The sequence below is a fragment of the Helobdella robusta genome (genome assembly GCF_000326865.2).
Source record: "Helobdella robusta unplaced genomic scaffold HELROscaffold_55, whole genome shotgun sequence".
In the NCBI taxonomy this organism is placed as follows: domain Eukaryota; kingdom Metazoa; phylum Annelida; class Clitellata; order Rhynchobdellida; family Glossiphoniidae; genus Helobdella; species Helobdella robusta.
This window is the reverse complement of record NW_008705295.1, coordinates 891,120-915,203: the sequence shown is the minus strand read 5'-3', so window position 1 is coordinate 915,203 and position 24,084 is coordinate 891,120. Positions and strand designations below refer to the sequence as shown.

The 24,084-nt window shown below is 31.6% G+C and overlaps 3 protein-coding genes across 3 annotated transcripts; all 3 read right to left on the bottom strand.

Annotated features, from left to right (window-relative positions):
• Window positions 1-6,740: 6,740 nt before the first annotated feature.
• HELRODRAFT_136198 (hypothetical protein) lies at window positions 6,741-7,659 on the bottom strand (the record flags this gene model as incomplete). The annotated part of the gene is made up of 3 exons (XM_009028436.1): window positions 6,741-6,885; window positions 7,272-7,332; window positions 7,533-7,659. Coding segments are annotated over 3 exons (333 nt in total), but the record flags the coding sequence as incomplete, so codon positions are not given.
• A 7,414-nt stretch (window positions 7,660-15,073) lies between these two features.
• On the bottom strand, window positions 15,074-18,809 carry HELRODRAFT_179629 (hypothetical protein; the record flags this gene model as incomplete). Its single annotated transcript, XM_009028435.1, has 4 exons — window positions 15,074-15,111; window positions 15,460-15,589; window positions 18,180-18,239; window positions 18,600-18,809. 4 exons carry the CDS (start codon window positions 18,807-18,809, stop codon window positions 15,074-15,076), a joined length of 438 nt encoding a protein of 145 aa, XP_009026683.1.
• Window positions 18,810-22,770: 3,961 nt separating this feature from the next.
• Window positions 22,771-24,051, bottom strand: HELRODRAFT_179628 (hypothetical protein; the record flags this gene model as incomplete). Its single annotated transcript, XM_009028434.1, has 4 exons — window positions 22,771-22,857; window positions 23,574-23,684; window positions 23,814-23,895; window positions 24,020-24,051. 4 exons carry the CDS (start codon window positions 24,049-24,051, stop codon window positions 22,771-22,773), a joined length of 312 nt encoding a protein of 103 aa, XP_009026682.1.
• Window positions 24,052-24,084: the final 33 nt, after the last annotated feature.

Here is a 24,084-nt window from a genome sequence, read left to right as displayed (position 1 = left end):
ACATTTGATGGTGTTTTATAGAAAACAAACTAGCAAACAAACAAGTGAATGAGTGAATGAATGAATGAGTAAATGAATAAATGAATGAACAAACGAAGGAACGAATGAATGAATGAAAAAAAATTAGAGAAAAAAATCAGCTTAAAGACAAAAAAACTAAAAAACAACTTATATAATAATGAATGAATAATTAAACAAACGAACAAATAAAAGAATAAACAACAAACAAACAAACCAAACAAACAAACCAAACAAATCAAACAAATCAAACAAACAAACAAACAAACAAACAGACAAACAAACAAACAAACAGACATACAGACAGACATACGAACCGTCAAATGAAACCTACCTCATTCATAGGAATCCTATCCATCAGTTCTTGCACTCCGACGTCAATTGCCACTACGCCAACCAAGTTATCGGAAGGATACTGATTGAAATAATTGTTTTATTTTATTATTATTATTCTTTAAAAATCAGGATCTGACAAACGCAGAAACTGCAAATTGGATGAAAATTGAAACACTAAAATTAAAAATGTCATCTATTAATAATTTTGGCTATATAATTAATTATTATTATTATTTCCACAAATAATTTATTCAATTTAAATTTGATTTAACAAAACCAAAAATATTTTCAAAAGTGGATACAAATATTTTTTAATTAAGTTTTTAAAAATACGCGATAATTGAGCGATGCAATGCAGTCAAATGAAACTAGCTTAGGTGTGTCGTGGTGATGGAACTGGATGGAAAATTAGACGAAGATTTTGAAGGAATTAATGGATTCTCCTAATAAGACACTCAGAAAAGTGTACTGTCAGTCATAACGATGATGATGACGATGGTGGTAATCATGGTGATAATTAATAATGAATAAGTAGATGTAAGTTATGGTGGTAATGAGTTGTCAGGTCTTTAATAACAATGGTGAAGATGGTGATGATGATAATAATGATATAAACCATAAACACGATAATGATGATAACGATGACGATGATTGCCTCGCGAGGCCAACAACAAAGCAAGCCAAGTTTATATTGATTGATCTGTAAGCCCTTTTCAAACTTCTACCTTGGTGTACGAACCTACCTACGTACTACACGTGTGTATACAGCAACAGCCTGTGGTGCACACACATGAATACAATGATCACACACATACACACACACATACATACAAACACACACACACACAAACATTACTATTTTTAACCATGCAAATCTATAAATGTATCATGTATCTAAATGAAAATATTGTTAATATGGATATGAACACGATTACTTATTATCATATAAAAACATAAAAACAAACACAGGTAAACGTGCAAAGAAATGCACATACAGACACGCATACATTTACACGTACACACACACACAAAGACACGTATGTGTAGCACTAAAATGTACTTAATAACTCACACTAAAAGCCTACTCGCTTCAAATTTGTCAGAGCATAATAAATTTTCACATATGACGACGAAACAATTGTATCGTAAGTAAACAAATTATGAATGAATGAATGAATGAACGAACAAACAAATGAATGAATAAATGAACATTCAACATCGTCGGTTGCGTAAACAAAACACTTAATCAACCAAGTTCATCATCATCTGATTTTTGAATGTTTGGAGTTAAAAAATGAGATAAAAAATGGAGATAAAACACCACACACACGCACACACACACACACACACACACACAAAGAATGAATATGGAATCAAATTGCAACCACCAAAAAAGTTTCTCCTCTATTCCATCCTATCCACCATCAGACGCCCGCGCAAGCATCCACACAACAATTGCACTCAATATAGTCATAGATAGACATAAACATATATGTATCAAACCCAAACCTGAAATCTAAACATGCACTGACGCACTTGATGACGTCATAAGGCTTATATAGGAGTAAAATACGCTTTTCAGCATTTTACCTTTTTATTTCGCTTACCGTCTTTTATATATTTTTTGGGTTTTTTTTTTATTTTTGTCAATCTGCAAACATTTTCTTCCCATTTTCCCTCGTCATATTGCTTTATTTCATACTCGTTCAATTCTTTTCAGAGACCACACATTTTAAGAGCAAATAAATGTAATAGTAGCGATCATCCAAACATGAGCGCTTTTAAAATAAAAGTAGCCACAAACATATAGATGCAAGAACAAACATTCAGATATTTCGTTTAAAAGCATTGAAAATGTTTCTGTTTTTTGGAGTTTTTGTTGTATTTTATTTCAAATGACTGTTTATTCTTTTGTGTTGTTTACATTTTTTGTAGAAGTTGTAACATTCAAAGCAGAGCAACAACAAATAAAAGCATGTTTATATACAAAAACTCACACACACACATACATACATACATACATACATACATACATACATACATACACACATACATACATACACACATACATACAATTAAATACAAAAACGTCCAAATATATATTTATTCTATTGATAAACAGAAGCTTGCCTACCAAGCCAAAATACATTAACATTAACCACGGATGAATGAGCAAACTGTTGTTGCGAGTGAAAATGCTACATAAATACTTACATACAGAGACACACACACATATATACACACATACATACATGCATGCATACAGACATGCAAACAGACATACAGACATACATACAGACAGATACCCATACACAGCACTGCTCTTATCCAAAAACAAGGCAGCGTTACTATCTGATTGACGTTTAGTTCACTTGATTCACTTCATTCTTTTGTGATTCACTTCATTCTTTTGTGATTCACTTCATTCTTTCAATTTATTTCACTCTTGGACAACAAAGATGAAAGCTTACATTACAATAACATCCATTATAATTTACGACCAGCCGAATCAATACTCATAGAACGAAGTCATCTGATGATAAATACTCAACAAAATGCAACTGGAAATTTCAAATGATGACGATGATGACGATGGTGACGCCGCTGCTAATGGCAATAATTGTGGCTCAATAAATAACTACACTAATAGAAGCAGAGACTTGAACGAAGATTCTGATTATGAGGATGATGACGACGACGATGATGACGATGGTGATGATTACCGTCTTCATCATCATTAGCATAATCTCAAATATTGTAAATACCTTAGTAAGTTTACTCACCGTACTGTTCTTCAGATCGTAAACTGGCCTTGATATGACGATGACAGGCTGCATGTTCTATATAGTAATGAAATAATTTTTTTTGAAAATTTAACAAAACTAAAGTTAAAAAAAAATAAATAAATAAAACAAACACTTAAATGAGTAGTAAATTTAAAATAGTGATTGGTAAAATGATGTCATCGCCATCATCGTCGTCGTCATCATCGTCACAATCATGTGAGTGATCTTTCGTCTCTAACATTTCCCATCCAACCATTCCATAGAATCAGTAGCAGCAGCAGCTAGCATCCAAACAGAACAGAGCACTATAAGGATGATTAATCAAATTCAACGCCAGTTTAATCGTTATCCATCTTTCTTGATGTTGGCTTTATTTATTATCACCCTTGTTGCCATCCTCATCGTTATTTTCTACGTAATCGGCGTCATCATCAGTCTCATCATCTTATCATTTTTATCATCATAGTCTACGTCATCATCATTTTCACCATCGTCGTCATCATCATATCCTAAACAATCGTCGTTATCATCGTCTTTGATGATAGGCTTCCAGTTTAGCACTTTTACGGCAAATTCTAGTTTAATGGGGCCTTATTTGTATAAGTTTTTTTTTATTATTTTATTGTTCGTTTTTTGTTTCATTTTTCTTTATTTTAATTTCTATCATTAACTTCGAAATAATGATTGGTGAGTTCTTTGCTTTCATCATGTCAATATTCTTTTTTTAAATTTTTTATTTGTTTCAATGTTTACCTCATTCACAACAATCATCACCATCATCATCATCGTCGTCGACTATTTCATCACTATCATCATCATCATCGCTATAATCCTCCTCCTCATCATCATCATTCTCACATCACTATTCTCACCATCGTCGTCGTCGTCATCATCTTAAACACAACGTGCCAAAAGACAGCAAACATTTTTCTCAACAACTACAAACAGCTAATAGCTAACGATTATGTTTTCGTAATGCGTGGTCCAAACCACGTGACTTGCTCTGTGCAACGTCATTGGCCGGCTGATGACGTGTATGTATTCCTGGAGTAAAACAGTTGAATTCTTCATCATCATTGTCAACGTCATCATTGTCGTCATCGTCATCACAATTATCATCATAATTTTTATTGTTATTGTTATAAATGCGTACTTATATGAATACCGCGTACAAGCACCTACCTGTATGTGTTCGTGAATATCTGCCATCGTAGATATGTGAGAATAATAGCCTGTGATGTAATATTGTTAGATATAATATGAATTATTAATAATTAATAATAATATAATTATTAATAATTTCTGCATACATATTTACATACATACATACATATTTACATACATACATACATACATACATACATACATACATACATACATACATACATACATACATACATACATACATACATACATACATACATACATACATACATACATACATACATACATACATACATACATACATACAAACATACATACATACATACATACATATAGTACCTACCTTTATTAGTGCATGCAATGTGTTCCACGTTACTCGAGTCACCGACTTCACGGCCGATCAGATACGTGAAGATACGTACCTGTTTTAGCAAGAATCACCCTTTCAAGAATCACCTTTTTATATTACTTTATCGATTCAATCGATCTTTTTCTCCTTTTTCACTCGTTCATTCATTCGATTTTTTATTTATTAATGTTTTTATGTTTTTTTGTTATTTTAGTTGTTGGTTATTCTTCCTTGGCTAAGTTGTTCACTTGTTTGGTGAATGATTTTACAGGTTTTACTCGTAATTTTTAATATTATTACACTCAAATAAACTGGTATACAAACAACTGCACATACACGCAAACAAACAAACACACGCACATGAACGCAGACCCACACACACACACAAACAAACACAAACAAACAACCACATACACACAAACATTTACTCAGACATACATTTGAATTTGGCCATCGAGCTTTAAAGGCATTGAACATGTCGTCATAAGCCTCCGTTGCACCATCAGTTATCAGCATTATCATTCGATTGCATGTCTTAAACGATGATGAAGAAGATGATGATGATGACGATGAAGATGACGAGGTTGATGACGATGAAGATGAAGATGACGAGGATGATGAAGTTGATGACGTTGTTGATGACGTCGATGAGTTTGTATAATCCTGTAAAATGTTTCATCATTCTTTGTATTAACTTCGTAGTCATGGTATGTCTATTATCATCGTTTGCATCATCATTATTATCATATTATTATTATCGTTCTTATCATCATCATCATCATGAGTTTCTAGCATTAAAACCATTTTACATTAAATTAGAAAAATTACAACACTTTTATCATCTTATCATGGTTCATCGTTATTCATTAAACTATTTCAGAGAGATTTTATAACAAACTGTTTAGCAGTAATTCAATTTGCGAATATTCATTTTAAAAAATTTAATTGGAAAAAAGTTTAACAAATTTTTAAATGAAAACTTATCAAAAGAGTAGATTGAGTCGTAAAAATTTATTAAAAAATCAGATAAAAAAAACAAAAATACTGAATAAAATTCAATCAGGTTTTCAAAATGTCAAAAGGTCAAACTTTATTGAGAAGTTCAAAGGCCACATTAAATGCCATTTCATAGTTGGCCATGTTCTGCGTTGTTAGGCCTGTCTTTAGTTTTTCTATGATGATCTTTATATGATATGAGTTTGTGTGTGTTTGTGTGTGCGTGCGTGTGTGTGTATATGTGCGTGTACGTGTGTCTGTGTGTGCGTGTGTATATGTGTGTGCGCGCAAAAATACGAAAAAATATGTAAAAAATATTCTTTTTTTTAAAATAATATTGCTAGTGCTGGTACTATTACTACTGTTACTGTATTTAGAGTGAAACAACTACTACTACTACTACTATTACTACTATTACTACTACTACTACTACTGCTACTGCTGCTGATGCAGCTGCTTCTACAAACCTTTTTGTTTGATGGAGTACCTTGCAGTAAGGTCCCATTATAACATGGCACCAAATAATTTATGGTGTCTGAAAACTGATGATGGTGGTGGTGATGAAGATGATGATAAGGATGAGATAGAAAATGAGGATGACGATTGATGACTATGATAATGACGACAATGATGCTGGTGATGATGACGACGATGATGACGATGATGTTGACGGTTAAGATTCTAATATTATATTTTATAATTATTGAAATGTTAAAGAAGATGACGAATATTTTGAGAGCCGTCACAGTATCAAACTCAAAATTTGATTGAATCATTCATGTCATTTTAAAAGAGTTCATTTTGACAAGAAAAAATACAACACACAACTATATCAACCAACCAACCAACCAACCTGCCAATCAACCAACCAACCAAACAAAAATAGAATATAATCAATTTTGAATACAATAATGAAAATTTTAATAAATTGTATTCAATATATAAACTATAAAATATTTAACTAACAAAACCTATCATTGGCTTATCAAGAAAAAACAAATAAAAATTTCAATCACATTAAACCAACACCAAACAAATGATTCAACCAAATCAACTAATCCTAAACGATCCAACACCAGTCTAACTTTTATAACGTTGAAAAAGTCATCGACACCAAACGTTTCCACAATTTTTTCCACTGTTGTCCTCGCGATTTCTCGTCTCAGACCTCTCATGCTGCCACTACTGTCGATCAAAATTATCGCGTTCTTCGGGCTATTTGCAGCTCTTATGTACCTGAGATTGCGTTTGTTGTGTGTGATTTTTGATGGCTCAAGTAGCTAGAGTGTCAAGGTTTGATTTTAGTTTGAAAGGCGCAGTGAGCGGATTCGATACCAAGAGATTTCTAGAAACGTTTCGATGTTAATTTGTCATAATTTGCTGCTGTCAATTTCATCATTTTTGTTGTGATATTTTCACCATCCTTTTTAATGTCATCTTTATTATTGTCAATGAGATTATTGCAAATATTAATCATCTTAGTCATAGTCGAAATCATCATCACACGTTTATAATACTCATCTTCATCACCACCACCACCATCATCATCGTCGTCGTCGTCATCATCGTCATCACCGTAATGAAAAAATGTTATGTGAGTTCAAATGATGAATGCTTCTCACCATGGTTGGAGGCGGCAGTCGTACAAATCAACGTCATCCTCCTGATGGCTCGGCCACCTAACTCCTTGTGACGTCATCGTTATTAATATAACTACGTCATCGTCGTCGTCGTTGCTGTCACCATCACCATTATCGTCGTTGTCGCCCACATCGTCATCCACATGTTTGTCATCACCATATCATCATCCATATCATCATTTTCATCATCATCCACATCATCACCATCATCCAGGTCATCATCATCATGTCCATCATCATCACAACCTGGAAAAATCCTCATGAAACCAGCGGAACTGGCGAAAACCTGCCAGGAGAGGTCAGGGTCATCTTGAAAGTTTTTCGTGAACGTTCCATCCAATTCGGAGGTCCAAGTTGCCCCGCTAATAATGGAAGAAGCTGGTGAGGATGATGATGATAATAATGATGATGTAGTGATGATGATTATGATGATGATGATTATGATGGAAATGATGATTGTGATGACTCCAAAGAATCAAGAAAATAAGAGTGAGTGAATCGTCAGGTAAGCTGATAGTGCAGAATCCATTCTTCCCTACTACAGAATGACGATTCAATTAATATTTAATCGCTCGCGGGGAAAGAGCCTAATTTGCAAAACTGAACAACGAACAATTCAATTTAGCAGCTTGAATGAAAATTTTCATTGTTCTTCGCTGTACGATCGGAAAAATCGTAAACCTTTCCCGACAACTTCTTAATTACTTCGTTACAATTGAATTTGCTGTGCTACAAAGACTGCGCCAACCACGCCACACCGCGCCGCGCCACACAGCGTAATTTCATGTGTACGTGCAAATACATCGTTATCATACACACAAATCTCAAAATATATTTTATTTCTAGACTGATTTGGTATTGGAACTAGGACACCGCGCAAGAACAACAGCGCAAAACATTGTAGACAGACACTCCTACCGATTGTAACTTTTTGATTGATTCATATGTCCATTAATTGATAGATGGTTGAATGTCTCGGTAAATTTGTTTCCAACGTATGATAGGTTCGGTTGCTAACAATTTTGTCATAATCATCAATAAATGCATGTATGTACATATGGTTGAATAAAATTAATGGAGTGAATGAATGAATGAAGGTGTGAAGGAATGAAATAGTAAATGAAAAAATAAATGAGTGAATAAATGAATGAGTGAATGACTGAATAAATGGGTGAATGAATAAATGAGTGAATGAATAAATAAACGAGTGAATGAATATATGTGCAGTAGATAAGCAAATGAGTGATTGATGGTTATGTTGACTTGTCAATTTTTTCAGCAAAAAAAATTGAAAAAAAATGATCGATTGATCTGAACGAACTAATGCAAAAGTTATACGACTGACTATTTTACTATTTTCACAAGTCATTTTATCGATTTAGTAAATAAAATTATTTAAAAAAAAGAAAGGAAAATCAAAAGCAGATTTGGCAATAGAGTGTGCTTAGCACGAGTTAAGAAGAAGTGAGAACAAGAAGACGATCGTAGGTTCAATTAGTATATCTTATAAGTACTTAGGAAATAATTTAGATTAAGACTTATACATAAATGCGCAAATTTTAAAAATTATTCTGCATTTTATAGGTAACCAGTGCAAGAGAACAAGATATGGAGATATATGAGAAAAGAAAGGGGCACGAGCAACTAGACGAGCAGCAGAGTTAAAAGCTTTACTTAAAGGATAGAGTATAGAATCAGGAAGACCATAGTAGAGCGAGTTACAATAATCAATCCTAGATAAGACTAACAAAGTAACAAGTAGGAAAAGAATAGGATCGTCAAAAAGAGGCAAAAGTTTTTCTATTCTACGTAGATGAAATAAGAATTTTCAGCAACACTATTAATCTGAGACAAAAGAAACATGCTTGAATCAAAGATAAAGCCTAGGCTACGAAACTTGTGAAAAACATCAAGAGTTTTAGTATCAGGAAAGATAAATAATAGAAGGAGTAGTAATAGAGTGTTTAGATTTATTAAAACAAATTAATTCAAATTTAGAAGGATTAAGTTTAGGGCACATAGAGTCAGGACCAAGCGATAATTGAAGAAAGACATAGAGATAGATGATGTGATGAACACTATTGTGATTAGATGGAGGAAAAAAAGTATAAATATATAAATCATCAGCATATAGTTGACTAGAGAAAGAAAAGTTATTAATAATACGAGGTAGTTCAGAGGTATAGAGTATAAATAGAAGAGGGCCAAAGATAGAACCCTGAGGTACTTCAAAAGTAAGAGTAGGGGAGTTAGATGTACCATTATTGAGAACAACAGATGAAAAACGATTAGAATGATGAGAATGATAAGAAAAAACCAAGATAGACAAAAATCGGTAATATTAAAAGAATGATCTAGCAGCCTCAAGAGAACAGTATGATCAACTGTATCAAAATCAGAAGAAAAGTCAAGAGCAAGAAGAAGAAAAAGAAGAAAAATTGAAATATCCAAGGCAAAAACAAATGCACATCATTATATTACAACCTGATACAGTGTGTTAATAATGTTATTCATGAGATTTGATGATTCTTTCAATAAAATTTATCATAATTAGTTCGTTAAAAAAAATCAATCTTTAAACATTGTTAGTTCTAAAGTTTCGAGGTCATATCAAATAATTTTATTTTTAATTTTTACCACTTTTTGATGAAAATTTTCGATTAAAAATCTCATTTCAATGAACTATGTATGAGATGAATGTATAAGATAGAACTAAATTTTCACCAGTTTTTCAATATAAGCCATTCAATTTGTTTTCCACAATAACACTTATAAATATGATACACAATACATGCATGATGCATTGTCATACCGACAATCTTATCTTTAAAAAATCTTAAAAAAGTGTAATTTTTTTGAAAAAATATATAAAATATATAACAAAAGTAATGTTATTTTCTGAAAAATTGTTTTTTCTAGTTTGGGTTATCCTCCAAAAAATTTTCTATTTGATAAATTATAGCTGACGCGTTAAAATGATGATAAGTGCATGTTCTTTTTGCCAGGTTTTTTCTCATCCATTTTTTCAGATGCTGGATGTTTTTTATTTTGCAAAATGAAAATAACTTTTTGAACGTCAAATTTGTTTATTAGCTGAATAATGTTGCTCGTTATTAACTAAATCAAAAAAAACGTTTTTTAGATAAGTAACAATTGTCGTTGTTATCTATGAATGTACAGTACAACACAAAACCATACACAAACATAAACATACATACATAAGTATATAAAAATTATACATAAACATACATGATCGTAGGTAGATACGGAAAGGTTTCTTATGTTAGTTATATACATATGTACTTACGGCAGAAATTTTTGTAAAAAATATTTATCCTAATGTTGCTTCAGACACGTATTTTGTTTTCAATAATTTTGTTGTTGCTGGGATTATTGTATACACTATTATACTTATTATAACTATTATTCATATTAATTACTGGTTTTTTTTATATTTTGTTATTCAGTTTTTTTTTTGGTCAATATTCTAGAAGTTATTTTTTAAGAAGCATCAAAGACACCTGCTTGACTGTAAAAAAAACATCCCAGCTACCAATTTTTTTTTCAAAGTAGCATAAATATAAAATATGTTAGCACTAAAAACTTTTAATGATACAGCCATACTGGAGAGTAAAAAGTATGAACTAGTAACGATAAAAATGTGTAAAATTATCTATCCAAGATTGCAAAACAACAAAATTAAGCATATAAATGCTTACACAAACAACACAATCATAAACAACAACTAATTAAACAACATAGACGTAAGCATAAAACCAGCAACAACAACAACAACGCAAACATAACCGACAAACCAGCATAAACAACGTAAACAGTGAACAACATCAGACATAGTATGAACAAAAATGAAAAATGTTAACAACTGCACTAAGTTGTCATTGGTTTCCGACAGCGGCTGCACCGACGTCTGACATTCCTTTGAACAGGTAACAGTGAATTTAAAAAAAAAATTGTAATTTTTAAACCAAACAAATCTGAATATAACGCAAAGTTTTAATTAGAATTTTTTTAGTAAATAATAGCAGAGCAATTTAAAACCCAAATATAAACACTTACGTTTCCAAAGAACAAACAATGAGAATATAATATACCCTACTCGAACGAAAAAATTTACTAATAGTAATAAAACTCCTAAAGAGAAAAAAATAAAATAAAATTTACAACCTACGGCAGTTCTTGCGACCTTGCCATTCATCAGCTCTTGTTACCGTATCAGCAGCAGTGATAATAAGCAGTAAAAAACATCAATACCAAAACACTAAAAACAACGACACACACTAAAACATCAACAACACACTAACAAGACATCAACAACGCAAACAGCAACAAAACAACAATGACACTAACAAACAACAACACACATCCCAACAGCAAACTAGAAAAAATGAGAATTTGGAAAATCACCGCTAGCCACAGAAATCAACTTCTAGATCTTCTAGCTAGCCAATCTGACCTCATCGTCAAAAAATTTATGTTACATCTCCCAATACATATATTCATCAGTGCGTACAAACATATATGCTCACAAACATATGCTCACAGACGATTCCACAAGAAATTAAAGATTGTAACACTTTGCATCTTTTTAAAAATAAACTGAAAAATTTTTTAATTCCGAAAAGTTCTGTTTTTCAAGGATAATAATGTATATGTATATATATGTATATAAGTGTGTACATATTTCATTAACATTGATACATTTTCTCCTATTGACAATTTTATTTTATCATTGAGAAGCAATTTTGAGCTGCACGGTGGCCGAGCCCACAAGAATTAATTTTCTTTTTTTGGTCTCCGAATCATTCATGCTTTTGTTTTGTTTGATTGAATAAAAGTGATTTGATTTTGATTTGAAACACACGATCATTTGTACACTGTACACACACATTTACACTCACACATACACACACACACATCCACTAACCCTAACCCACACACATACTCTCACACACATACACACACAGGCACACACCGAAACAAACACGGACATATGTTATATATAAATTTTTGCAGAATTTATTGTACTGAAGAATTGAGTGGCATGATCGTACATTGTTTCCATCTTAAAAATTTATCTAATTACTTTCGTTCAACAAAGGAGTCATTATCAATTTCTTCTACGATGAAAAATTTATGGTTCACTTTCTTTGAATATTTTAAATAACAAGTAAGAGTTGAAGAAAAAAATAATACACAGTAATAATTATTCTTACTTAGAACAATCAAATAAATTTCATTAAGTTTTTAATGGAAAATTATAACAAAAACAAAAGAAAAACAAAAATATGAAATGAACCATAAAAAAATTTAAAAAAGCCATAAAAATCCTAATAAAGATAAAAATAATTATAAAACTAATCGAACTAGGATAAGCCAAAACCCCGAATTATGCGAAAAATTTTCACTTGATGTCTTTGTGTGGTGATTGTCATTCCTTAACTACACATTCAAGAAGGATTAAAACTCAAGCCTAGTTTGCATCTTAATGCTCATACCTAGCTACCTTAAAATTTTGTATTCGTACATAAATACCATATCCATTTCAATAAAATACCAAAGCGTGTGTGTGTATGTTTGTTTGTGCGTGTGTGTGTGCGTATGTATGTGTGTGTGTGTGTATGTGTGCGTACCTTATACCCACTTTTAATAAATCTTAATACACCCTAATTAACACAGCAGTGTTTGCGTGTGTCTGCGTGTGTGTGTGTACGTGTGAGTGTGGTTATGTGTTTGATACAGTTGTATATTCACACAACCACAGTACCAAATTTAATAGCTAGACTTTGGCAATGTTTATGAGAAGACAAAGATGATAAAATTAACTCGACTCAACAGTCGATACGTCATACCTCTTGTCTGCATTGTAGTGCTTTTTAGTGTGCAAACTAATGACGCCGTCTAGTTTTTAAAGTTATTGAAATGGATGTTTTCGTTGTCGTTGTTGTTGTTACTCTTGATAATGACGTCACCAATTTTGTTATCATCGAAATCAATTCTTCGTCATTTTCATAATAGCATCATGAACGCAAAAATAGCCTGACCGGTAAAAGGTTACAGATAGTTAGATGTAACGACTATTGTACGCACAGACGTGTTGTAATAGAAATGTAGATTGTCTTTTCATTCATTTATCTTTTTAAATCACTCACTTCATCATGTCATTTTTGTTGTAGGAAAAAATATCTCGGCTATATATATTGTACATATCCCTTTAAATACTTTTGTATTCAGGTGCATGTGTACTTGGTAGGTACGTACATACGTACGTGCACTTATATGTGTGCATCTTTTATAATTGAACTTCATCTCAGATATATATGTGTGTGTGTGTGTGTGTGTGTGTGTGTGTGTGTGGTGTATGTGTGGTGTGTGGTATGTGCGAGCGTTCACAACGAGTACATGTTGCGTGCGACAGTAGGATTTAAAACAAGATATGACCAGGGAGTTTCTGGCTGAAAAGAAGATTGTAAATGATGCTCATTGTTTGTGGGTCTACATTTCTGTATGTTCGTGTGTGAATACAAATTGTGTGTGGATATGCTGTTATATATCAGTGTGTACATGTGTGTGTGAGTGTGTGTGTCTGACTAAATATCACACAGAAACACACAGATACAAACTTACATATACAAGCATACGGATACAAACACACAGATACAAGCATACGGCAAAACACAGATAAAAACTCAAAGATACAAACATACAAATACAAACATACGGATACAAACATACAGATACAAAACATGCATACGAAAGTGTTAAACGTGATGCAAATTATGCAAGCCATCACACCAACCAGAACAACCGGACATAACACTTTGATATGTTTATGGGGACGTAAGAACCAACCAGCTGACTGACCAGCTGATTGACTGACCAACTGAAGCATCTCATACAAACATCATCGTATCATACTTTTTTGGATTTTTAGTTCTTCAAAAAAAAAACATAACGGAAAATTTTTTTTTATTTAAATAAAAAATTAAGAAATTATGTTTTTAACTTTTTAATATAATTAATAAATAAAATTTTACAATAGAAAATTAAATTTTGAGAAAACAGATCCAGCTTTGAATTTTTTTAAAAACATTACCATCATTGTCACAATGTTTTTTTAATGTAAGCTTAAACATTTTATTTTTAATCGATTCTTTACAACTTTTCTTAGAAAACTCGATGCAGCACAATTTTTCTCGCCATCTATCAATTATTGCTGACACAACAGACTTTAAAAAGTTAGAAAAACAAACTGAAGCAGAAAAAAACCTCAACAAATTGGCTTTGACATTTGAAACTACAAAAATCAGCCAGCAACTGCAAATCATCAAAAAACAAGGCGAGAAAGTTGAGTGAAAGATTGAACAAAAGTAAAACGCCGACAAAAGTTATGAACAACACTGCAAGGCAAAATAAATGAAATAGATCAAATGCAATACAACGTATTACAATATAATACAATACATCAACAACAACAACAACAACAACATCATCAATACAACAACATCAACAACGTTGCATCAACACAAAACGTTTATAAAAACACCAAAACATATCCCAACAACACTCACATACACACACCTTCAACAGCATATAAAACAACTCACAGCACAAAGGATTTCCCGACATGCAAACCAACACTAAAACAATTCCTTCAATACTTGACCGCTTTCGGCTTCAACAAATTTAATATTAATAACAAAAATAATAAAAATCATAATAAAATTATAATAATAATTGGCGCAACAAGAAAAACAAATAAAAATTTAAATAAAATCCCCACACTTGCTACCAAGAATTAAATCTAAAGAGAAATCACATCACAATTTCTGCAAATTATTTCAAATTTCAGCGATCAACAATTGCTAGCGTTAGAAGCATCAAAGAATACATCAAAAATTACATCAAAAAACATTAACCACATGACAAAAACATCAATAGCAACAAAACAATAATCATGCCTTGCAAGATTACTAAACCGACCGATAAAAAATTGTTTATATGAATAAACAGACATGAAGTTTTACTATGTTACTAATGTAACTAATCACAGATGATCGAAATCATTTCGAAAAACTTATAAAAAAATATGTATAAATGGAGTAAATTTCACAAGACAAGTGCAAGAGTAGCAAGATAAAGGGATACTAACATTCATCGAAGACGTTTGTGGGAACATGCACGGTACTGTTTTGGTAGTTGACGAACTGTTTGAATGCTGTGTGCCTGGCGTCTTCAAGCTGAAATTCGACGCTTAAATTTTTGGCCTTTGGATAGCTCATCTAAAAATAATTTAATTTTTAAACATTTTAAGTTTCAGTTTTCAAATATTTTAGTATTTATTTATTGGAGTTAATTTGAAAATTTAAAAAAAGAGGGATTATCCCAGGCTGATCAATATTGTTTTGGAATGTTATATGTATAAAACGTGATCATTCTGACTATAGAACTGATATCATCACAGCATTCATCATCATCATTATCATCATTATCAACATAATCATCACCATTACAACCACAATTATCATCATCGTCATTATCATTATCATCTCCGCAACATTCATCATTATCATCATCATCATCGTTGTCACCGTAATCATAACCATTGTTACCCCCGATTTATCATTATCATCATTTTCATCATCGTCATCCTCATCATCATCATCAACGTCGTCGTCATTATCATCATCATCATTCCACGAAAGATGGTGGCTTGGTTATCAATAATTCAGCAGAGAAACAGTCAAGTGCGAACGAGTCATGGTAGCAGAAGAAGAATTTCAAATTTTCAACATTTTATTTAATTTTCTATTTTGAAAAATAATTAGAAAATTTATTTAGATTATAATTAAATTTGTAAAATAAAATTCATTATATTATTCTAAGTTATAAATATTATAAATGAAATTCACTACGAATCAGTAGGCTGATGACCGAGATGGTGGTGCTGATGATCATAGTCAGTATAGCGAAGATGTTGATTATGATGAAAATGAGTGTGATCAAATAGATAATGATCATAAGAGTTCTGATAACAGAATAAAAATAATAAAAATATTATGCGTAATTATTTGAAAAATTGTGCTAATATTCTTACCAAAATAAAATTGTAGCAATGCAAAATTCTTTTTTTTTCCTTTCCCTCCCTCTCTTTTTTCTATTCTCTCTTTATCTCTCTCCTCTCTCTCTTTTTATTTTTCTCACTTATTTTTATCCTTATTTTGTTTTTCAATTTGTTACTTTCTTCAGCCCTCCGGCACATTTATTTTCACAAAATGGCGCACCGTCGTAAAACACAAGAAAGAAAGAAAGAGAGAAAGAAAGAGAGAAAGAAAGAGAGAGAAAAAGAGAGAGAGAGAAAGAGAGAGAGAGAAAGAGAGAGAGAAACTTAAGAAAAGAGAGAAGAAAGAGAAGAAAGTTAGTGTCAGACTAATAACATTCGGATGGCTGGACGAAGCATAGTGCATACTTGCTTTTTAACTTCTCTCTTTCCATTTTTTAATTTTTTATCTTCTTTTTATAATTCATTCTTTTTTTCTTCTTATAACTCTCTCTTTTTTTCTCACTTTCTTTCTCTGACTCATCTCTTCCTTTTGTTATCACCCACTCTTTTCTCTCTCTCTCTCTCTTTCTCTCATTAAACTGGTTACCACCGTATTAATATTTATTATTTATTTATGTGGCTTGTTTTTGCTTTACGACCAGAGTTATTATTACAAGTGTGTTGCAGTGTCAATTTGTCTACTTACTAAACTTCTTATCTGAATGCACTTTTACACACATAATATATACTCGTTAATTAATTTATTTATTTACAATGTATAACATAAATAAAACCAAAACGTATTTAAATGTATATATGTAAAATGTATATATTTAAATTTTTATATTGTATGTTGTGTATGCAATAATACATTTTGCTTGTATTCTGATGTCTAAAAGTCAATATTCGTTTGATTCGGTATTTTTTGATAAAATTTTTTTGTGGTTGTTCGTTTGTATGTCCATGTGTTTGTATGTTTTTCTGTGTGTATGCATGCGCATGTGTGTGTGTGTGTGTGTTTGTTTTTCTGAAATGATTAAATGATTGAGTTTTTTTTGGAGTTTAATCTGAGTTAATTAATTTAAATTCTGCGTAGCATGTGATTAATTGATTGATTGGTTGATCGATTGACTGATTGTTTGATTGATTGACCGACCGACTGACTGATTGATTGACTAATTGATTGATTGGCTGGTTTATATAACATTCAAACGAAAAATGCAACCAAAAATATTAAATGTAATAATAATTTTAATGAGAATGATGGTGATGACGGTGATGATAATTGTGGCGATAGTGATTATGATGATGATGGGAATAAATAACGAGAATAATAATAATTAAATTCCGGTTGGTCCGAAGAACATTCTTAATTTCCTAAGAGAATATCAATCTGATAGCTGATGCTGATGATGATGATGACGACGACGACGACAACGATGATGATGACTATGGTGATGATGTGATGATGATGATGACGACGGCGATGATGATGACTATGGTGATGATGTGATGATGATGATGACGACGGCGATGATGAGGATGGTGATGAAGCGTTTGAATGGTAAATATGAATAATAAAACTATCAAGATATCAAAATAAAGAAGAATATTTAGCGTATCTGTTTTACTGAAGATAATTCTGATGAAAGCTTATATTGGTGGTGATATTTGCAATGATTAATACGACGATGACGACGATGATGATGATGATGATGATGATGATGATGATGATGATGATGACGATGACGATGATTAGTGATGATGATGATGATGATTGGAATGGAATTAGATTGTGAAAACAAAATCCTCATCACTAACTAACCAACCTTCACCTCCTTATTAGCTTCATAATTGGCATACGCAGTTTCTGCTGCTATCAGCAACCTCTGTAGAAAAAAATATATATGGAAAGTATAATAAATATTATATCTGATTCGTAATTATTATTCAAATACATTTGGAATTTTATAATTAATTTAATTAATAATATATTGTATAATAAAATATTAATAAGAATAATAAATTACTATTGTAGTGTTGTGCATAAGAACCACTGAACGAAAGAATGCAATGAATGAATGATTGATTGAATGAATGCGTGAATGAATGCGTGAATGAGTAAGTGAATGAACGAATAAATGAGTGAGTGAATGAATTAAATAAAAATATGCAAATGAACAACTAAACAAACATGTGAATGAATGATCCAACAAAAAAGCCAAAAATACATCTATACACATTTATACCTTAAAATACCAAATTCCAAATATAACCGGTGTAATGGCTGTACGTATCGAAACAGGTATCAAAACAAGTATCGATACAGGTTTTAATACAGGTATCGAAACAGGTATCAAAACAGGTATCGAAAAAGATGTCCATACAGGTATCGATACCGGTATCCATACAGATATCGAAATAGGTATCGATACTCGTTGTGATGAAAAGTTATACATTTTAAAATTACCTCTCCTGATTAGAAAAATCGCGGACAGGTGTAAAAAATCAGAAAAAAATTCTTCATATGCAGGTAGGTACATACGCACATATTCATCTCAGTGCATTCTCTAATTATATTTCGACCTTGAAAGTTTCGTTCACATTACTTTACAAATGAATGCAGCCACATGCTAGCCTCTCTTGCAGGAGTTTAAAACTCAAAAACATCTCAGACAGTGAGTTATCAATTTTTTCAATATTTTTTTTTGTATAAAACCAAGAAAAAACACTTCTACCCATTTGTTTTTGGTGTGGTAATTTTTTATTATAAATGATACTTCTGTGTGCGAGATGAAAGCTAAGGTTGTTCTGATGTCTGATGTGCTATCCACATGTGATACTGTACCGTACTTTTTATTTTAAACCAAATTTAACTGATTTTTAGCACTATTTATAACCACTGCTTTTGTATTTGTATCACAAAATCACTTCTTTAATAACTCAATAAATTATAAAGGTAGCTAATTGTTGGTTAATAACTAACGAATAAATAAATGCATTTATAATTAACAAAACTCATTCTATTTTGATTTATTTAGTTGCCTTTTGTCATAAACATCATCATCATTATTCTTTTAAATGAAAATAAACTTTTGTCATTCAACTTTCACCTTTTACGACGATGCAATTAATTCAACAATATGGGCGGGCGTCACATAGAAAAATACTTTTTCATAAAGTTATGAGAAAATTTTCCGAGATAAAAAAAAAATAAAATTTTGTGTTAAAATAAAAATAAAATAAAATCACATCAGATTTTAGTACTTTTTGCACTTTTTAACGAAATAATTATCTCGACGTTCTAAAGAGAACCAGCCGAAAGGATTGTCAAATTAAAATGACGTCATAATGATTAACACGCACACACTCACACACTAATACACATTCACCCACACTCACATACGTACACACACACACTCACACACACACACACACACACACACACACACACATAATAACTAAAGCCAACCGCAGAACATACGCTCCAGAAGACTATGAAACATTCCAATGTAATTATATATCAATAGACTCACGCACACGCATTATAATTTGGTTATTTATGAGTGTGTGCGTGTGAAGACGTGTTTGTGTGTGTGAATGAGTGTGTTAGTGTGTGAATGAGTGTGTGTGTGTTGTGTGTGTGTGTAAATGCGTGTGCGTGAGCGTGTTTCATGCGTTTCATTTCTCTTCTACTTTGAACTATCACATAAAATTTTGATTAATTCCACAGGAAATTATATCACCCAAATGGATGTTTCATTTTCAAAGACAACCGTTCATTTAAATTCATGAACATACTGAGTTGAGTGAAATGTATGTAGTACTATTATAATTTGTTGTTTGGATTATATTTGTATCAAACTGCCTGTATGTTTTGTGTAGTTCCAAAAAAAAAATTTTTTACAGCATTCATTAGACATACATGCATACTTTAGAAAACATTTGAAAAATGGACCAAACTATATGTATTATGTTTGTTTTTTATGTCGATGAATTTTTTATTTTTTAAACAAAATGTTTGAAAAAAATTTTATTTTTAGCAATGTTTATCTATCTGATTTATTACATCCACGTAAAACATATAAAAAATATAAACAAATATATGTGTGTGCGTGTGTTTGTGTGTGGGTATGTGTGTGTGTATGTGTGTGTACCGTGTGTGTGTGTGTTTGTGTTTGAACAAACAAAATATATAATAGAAACAAAAATAACACAGTGTTAAAATATTTATAAATATTCAACGTATTGTGTTGTTTGCGTTTTAATATAAGCAAAATAAGAAATAGGCAGAATGAGAAGAAAAAAACGAACAAAAATGAAAACAGAGATATAATGGAATTATGTTAGCTGCACATCAAAATACAATTAGATTATTGTAAGTGTGTGTGTGTACGTGTATGTGTTTTTGTATATTTTAAAACGTATGTGTGTGTTTGTAGATGTCTATGTACGTATATGCTTTCTACGTTTTGCGCGTGTATGTGTGTGTTTGTGTATATGTGTTTTTATGTGATGGTATGTGAATTTTTAACTTTTTCAAAATATCATCTTGAAAGGCAAAACTTCAATTTTTGTTCTATCTAAAAAGAGCCAACTTTAGCAAAGTTTCAATTTTTCCACGTAAAATCCATACCTTCATAAAAAAAACTATCCATCATTCCACAAATAAAATTATTTCAACAGCTATTTCAGCCGCAGAAATTTGATGATATTTTATTTCACTCCTTAAAATAAAATTTTATATCATTTTTTAAATACTCTTCATTTTTTAAGAATATGTGAAATTTTAGTTAAATCAATTTGAAGATAGATCTTATAACGTAATCATAAACCCTGCTAACATGATAATATTTTATCATCATTATTTGATTATTATGATTAGTTTCACAACTATAATGGACATCATCATTATTCTTATCATCTTACACACGCACGCACACACGCACGCACACACGCACACACACACACATGTACACACGCGCGCGCGCACACGAACACACGAACACGTGCACATAAATATGGAAACATGGTGGTGAGGTTGGTGGTGCGTGATGGGAAACAACTTTCCCATTAACTCGCTAATGTGTTTAGTGGGATTGGTGCATGGATGAATGGATGGATGGATGGATGGATGGATGGATGGATGGATGGATGGATGGATGGATGGATGGATGGATGGATGGATGGATGGATGGATGGATGGATGGATGGATGGATGGATGGATGGATGGATGGATGGATGGATGAATAGTTGGATGCGTGGATGCGTGGATGAGTGGAGAGAAAAGGATAAATAAATGAATGAATAAATTGATAAATTAAAATTTATTGTGAAGATGAACAGATAAAAAATAAATAAATAGCCAGATTGCTATTAAAGTAATGCATATAATGGGTGTTTGTGGAAAAATAACTGGCGAAATTAAAATGATGGATTGATTGAGGTAATTCACCGAACGATTGATGGATGAATTTGTTGTAGGATGGATGAATGAGTGAACGAACAATCAAACAAGCAAACAAACGAACAAAAGAACCAACGAACAAACGAATGGTTGAGTGATTGAATGAATGAATAAATGAATGAATGAACGAATGAATGAAGGAACGAACGACCAGATGGATAATAATGATGAATTGACGAAATTCTCAGGCGCTTGAAACTTTAATCGCCCAAATGAATGAACCCATCATTAATATAACTATACAAAAATTATTCTACTCATTCAAGATATGTTAATGTTAAGAATAACAAAAACAACAATAATAATAATAATTAATAATAAAACAATAAAAACAATAAAAATCCTTCATTGAAAAGATAAATTACATTAAAAAACAAAAAACAAATTATTAACATTAATTCAAATAAAGCAAATATGATAAAAGACCAAGCGCCGAATAATTATCCATTGATGTACGGTCGGTAGTTTTTCAGGTTTTATATTAAAACGCCCTTACTGATTTAGCCACGCTTTAACGTTGAATAAAATGACAAAATGGAAGATAAAAATAAAAAAATTGTAAAATTTTTTTGAAAAACTCAAGTTTTGGCAAAAAATAAAATGGTTTTCAAGGACTATTAGTTGTGGAATATAGGATTTCTACAAAAAAATTTTCAACAAATATGAAATGAGAATTTGTTGTTAACATCATAAAATAAATGATCGATTTTTTTTAAACTGTATTCCTCCAATAACATAACAGGAAGAAAACATTGTTAGCAAAATGGCCACCGGAAGTAATAAAATATGAAAAAGTATTTTTTCTATGGATCGTCGTCATCATCATCATCATCATCATTACCATCATTGCCGTCATAATCAACGTCATCAGCGTCATTACTATTATCATCACTATCGTTTGTCATCGTCTTCATTTTATTATCATCATCTTTAACACTATCCGTTTTATTCACTATTGCCGTGCTATCATTATCTTTATTACCATCGTCATAGTTAAAGTTGTAGTGCTGTAATGTTGTAAAGTTGTAGTGTTGTAATGCTGTAAAGTTGTAGCGTTGTAAAGTTGTAATGTTATAGTGTTGTAAAATTGTAATGCTGTAGTGTTGTAATGTTGTAATGTTCGTATGTATTAGTTTCATTTTTCTGGATATGATTAAAATCAGACGCATCTTTTGTTCGTGTTATTTATGGTCTTTATTTTGACAACAATGTTTTTGTTCTTATCACCATCCACCATCATCACCATCTATATCATCACTGTTATCACCATCGTCATCAACATCATCATCGTCGTCATCATCGTCATCATCATCGTCATCATTTCTGTAAAAAAAAACAAAAAATATATAACCATTTATCACGCAAATGTCTTTTATCATGTTCGATTCATCTTGATCGTCATCGTCGTTACCATCGTCTATGGCGTGGCCATCATCATCACCATTGGAATTATCATCATCGTCATCACATTTTTCATTATTAACATCGTTATTATCATCGTCGTCGTCATGTTCTTCATTATCATCATTAATCATAATAACTAATTCTCATTTGTATTAATTTATATCATCATTTCTTTTACCGCAATCGTTAGCTTCAACTCTTTACAAAAGTTATCATTTTATAATCTTATTCAACGAGCTCTTTCAACAGCAACAACACAACAAACACAACAACAACAGCAAAACAACAACAACACAAATCACAGCAACACAACACCAACAGCAAACAACACAACAAACAACATAGACTAACTTGTAGTGCTACAGATTTCTTCAAGAACAACGCCTCGAGCAGTCCTTTAAATTTCTCCACAAGTTTCAAACCATCTACTTTAACAATTTTCGATGGAACCAAAAGGTACTCCTTGTGAAAAAATTATCGAAAAATTGAATAAAAACGGCATACAAACACAAAAACAGCTACAAATAAAAACATACAAAAGCATACAAACAGACGGAAACATACAAAAAACATAAGCAGACAAAAACTAACAGTTTGCAGTTCCGTTAGGGAAGTAACTTTTGTTGAAAGAGATACTAGGATTCTATGCAATGTGTTGGCCCAGGTTGTAGCTCTGAAAACATTTTGGTTGGATGCATTGCTTGGTGATTGTGTTGTTGTTGTTTTCAGTGTTTCTGTTGTTGTTTTTTGGTGTTGTTGTTGGTGGTGGTGGATTTGTTGTTTTTGTTTTTGATAACGTCCAAGACATTTTTTTTGAATGTTTGGCCATGTTTTTTTATGCTATTGAAAAGTTTTGACAATT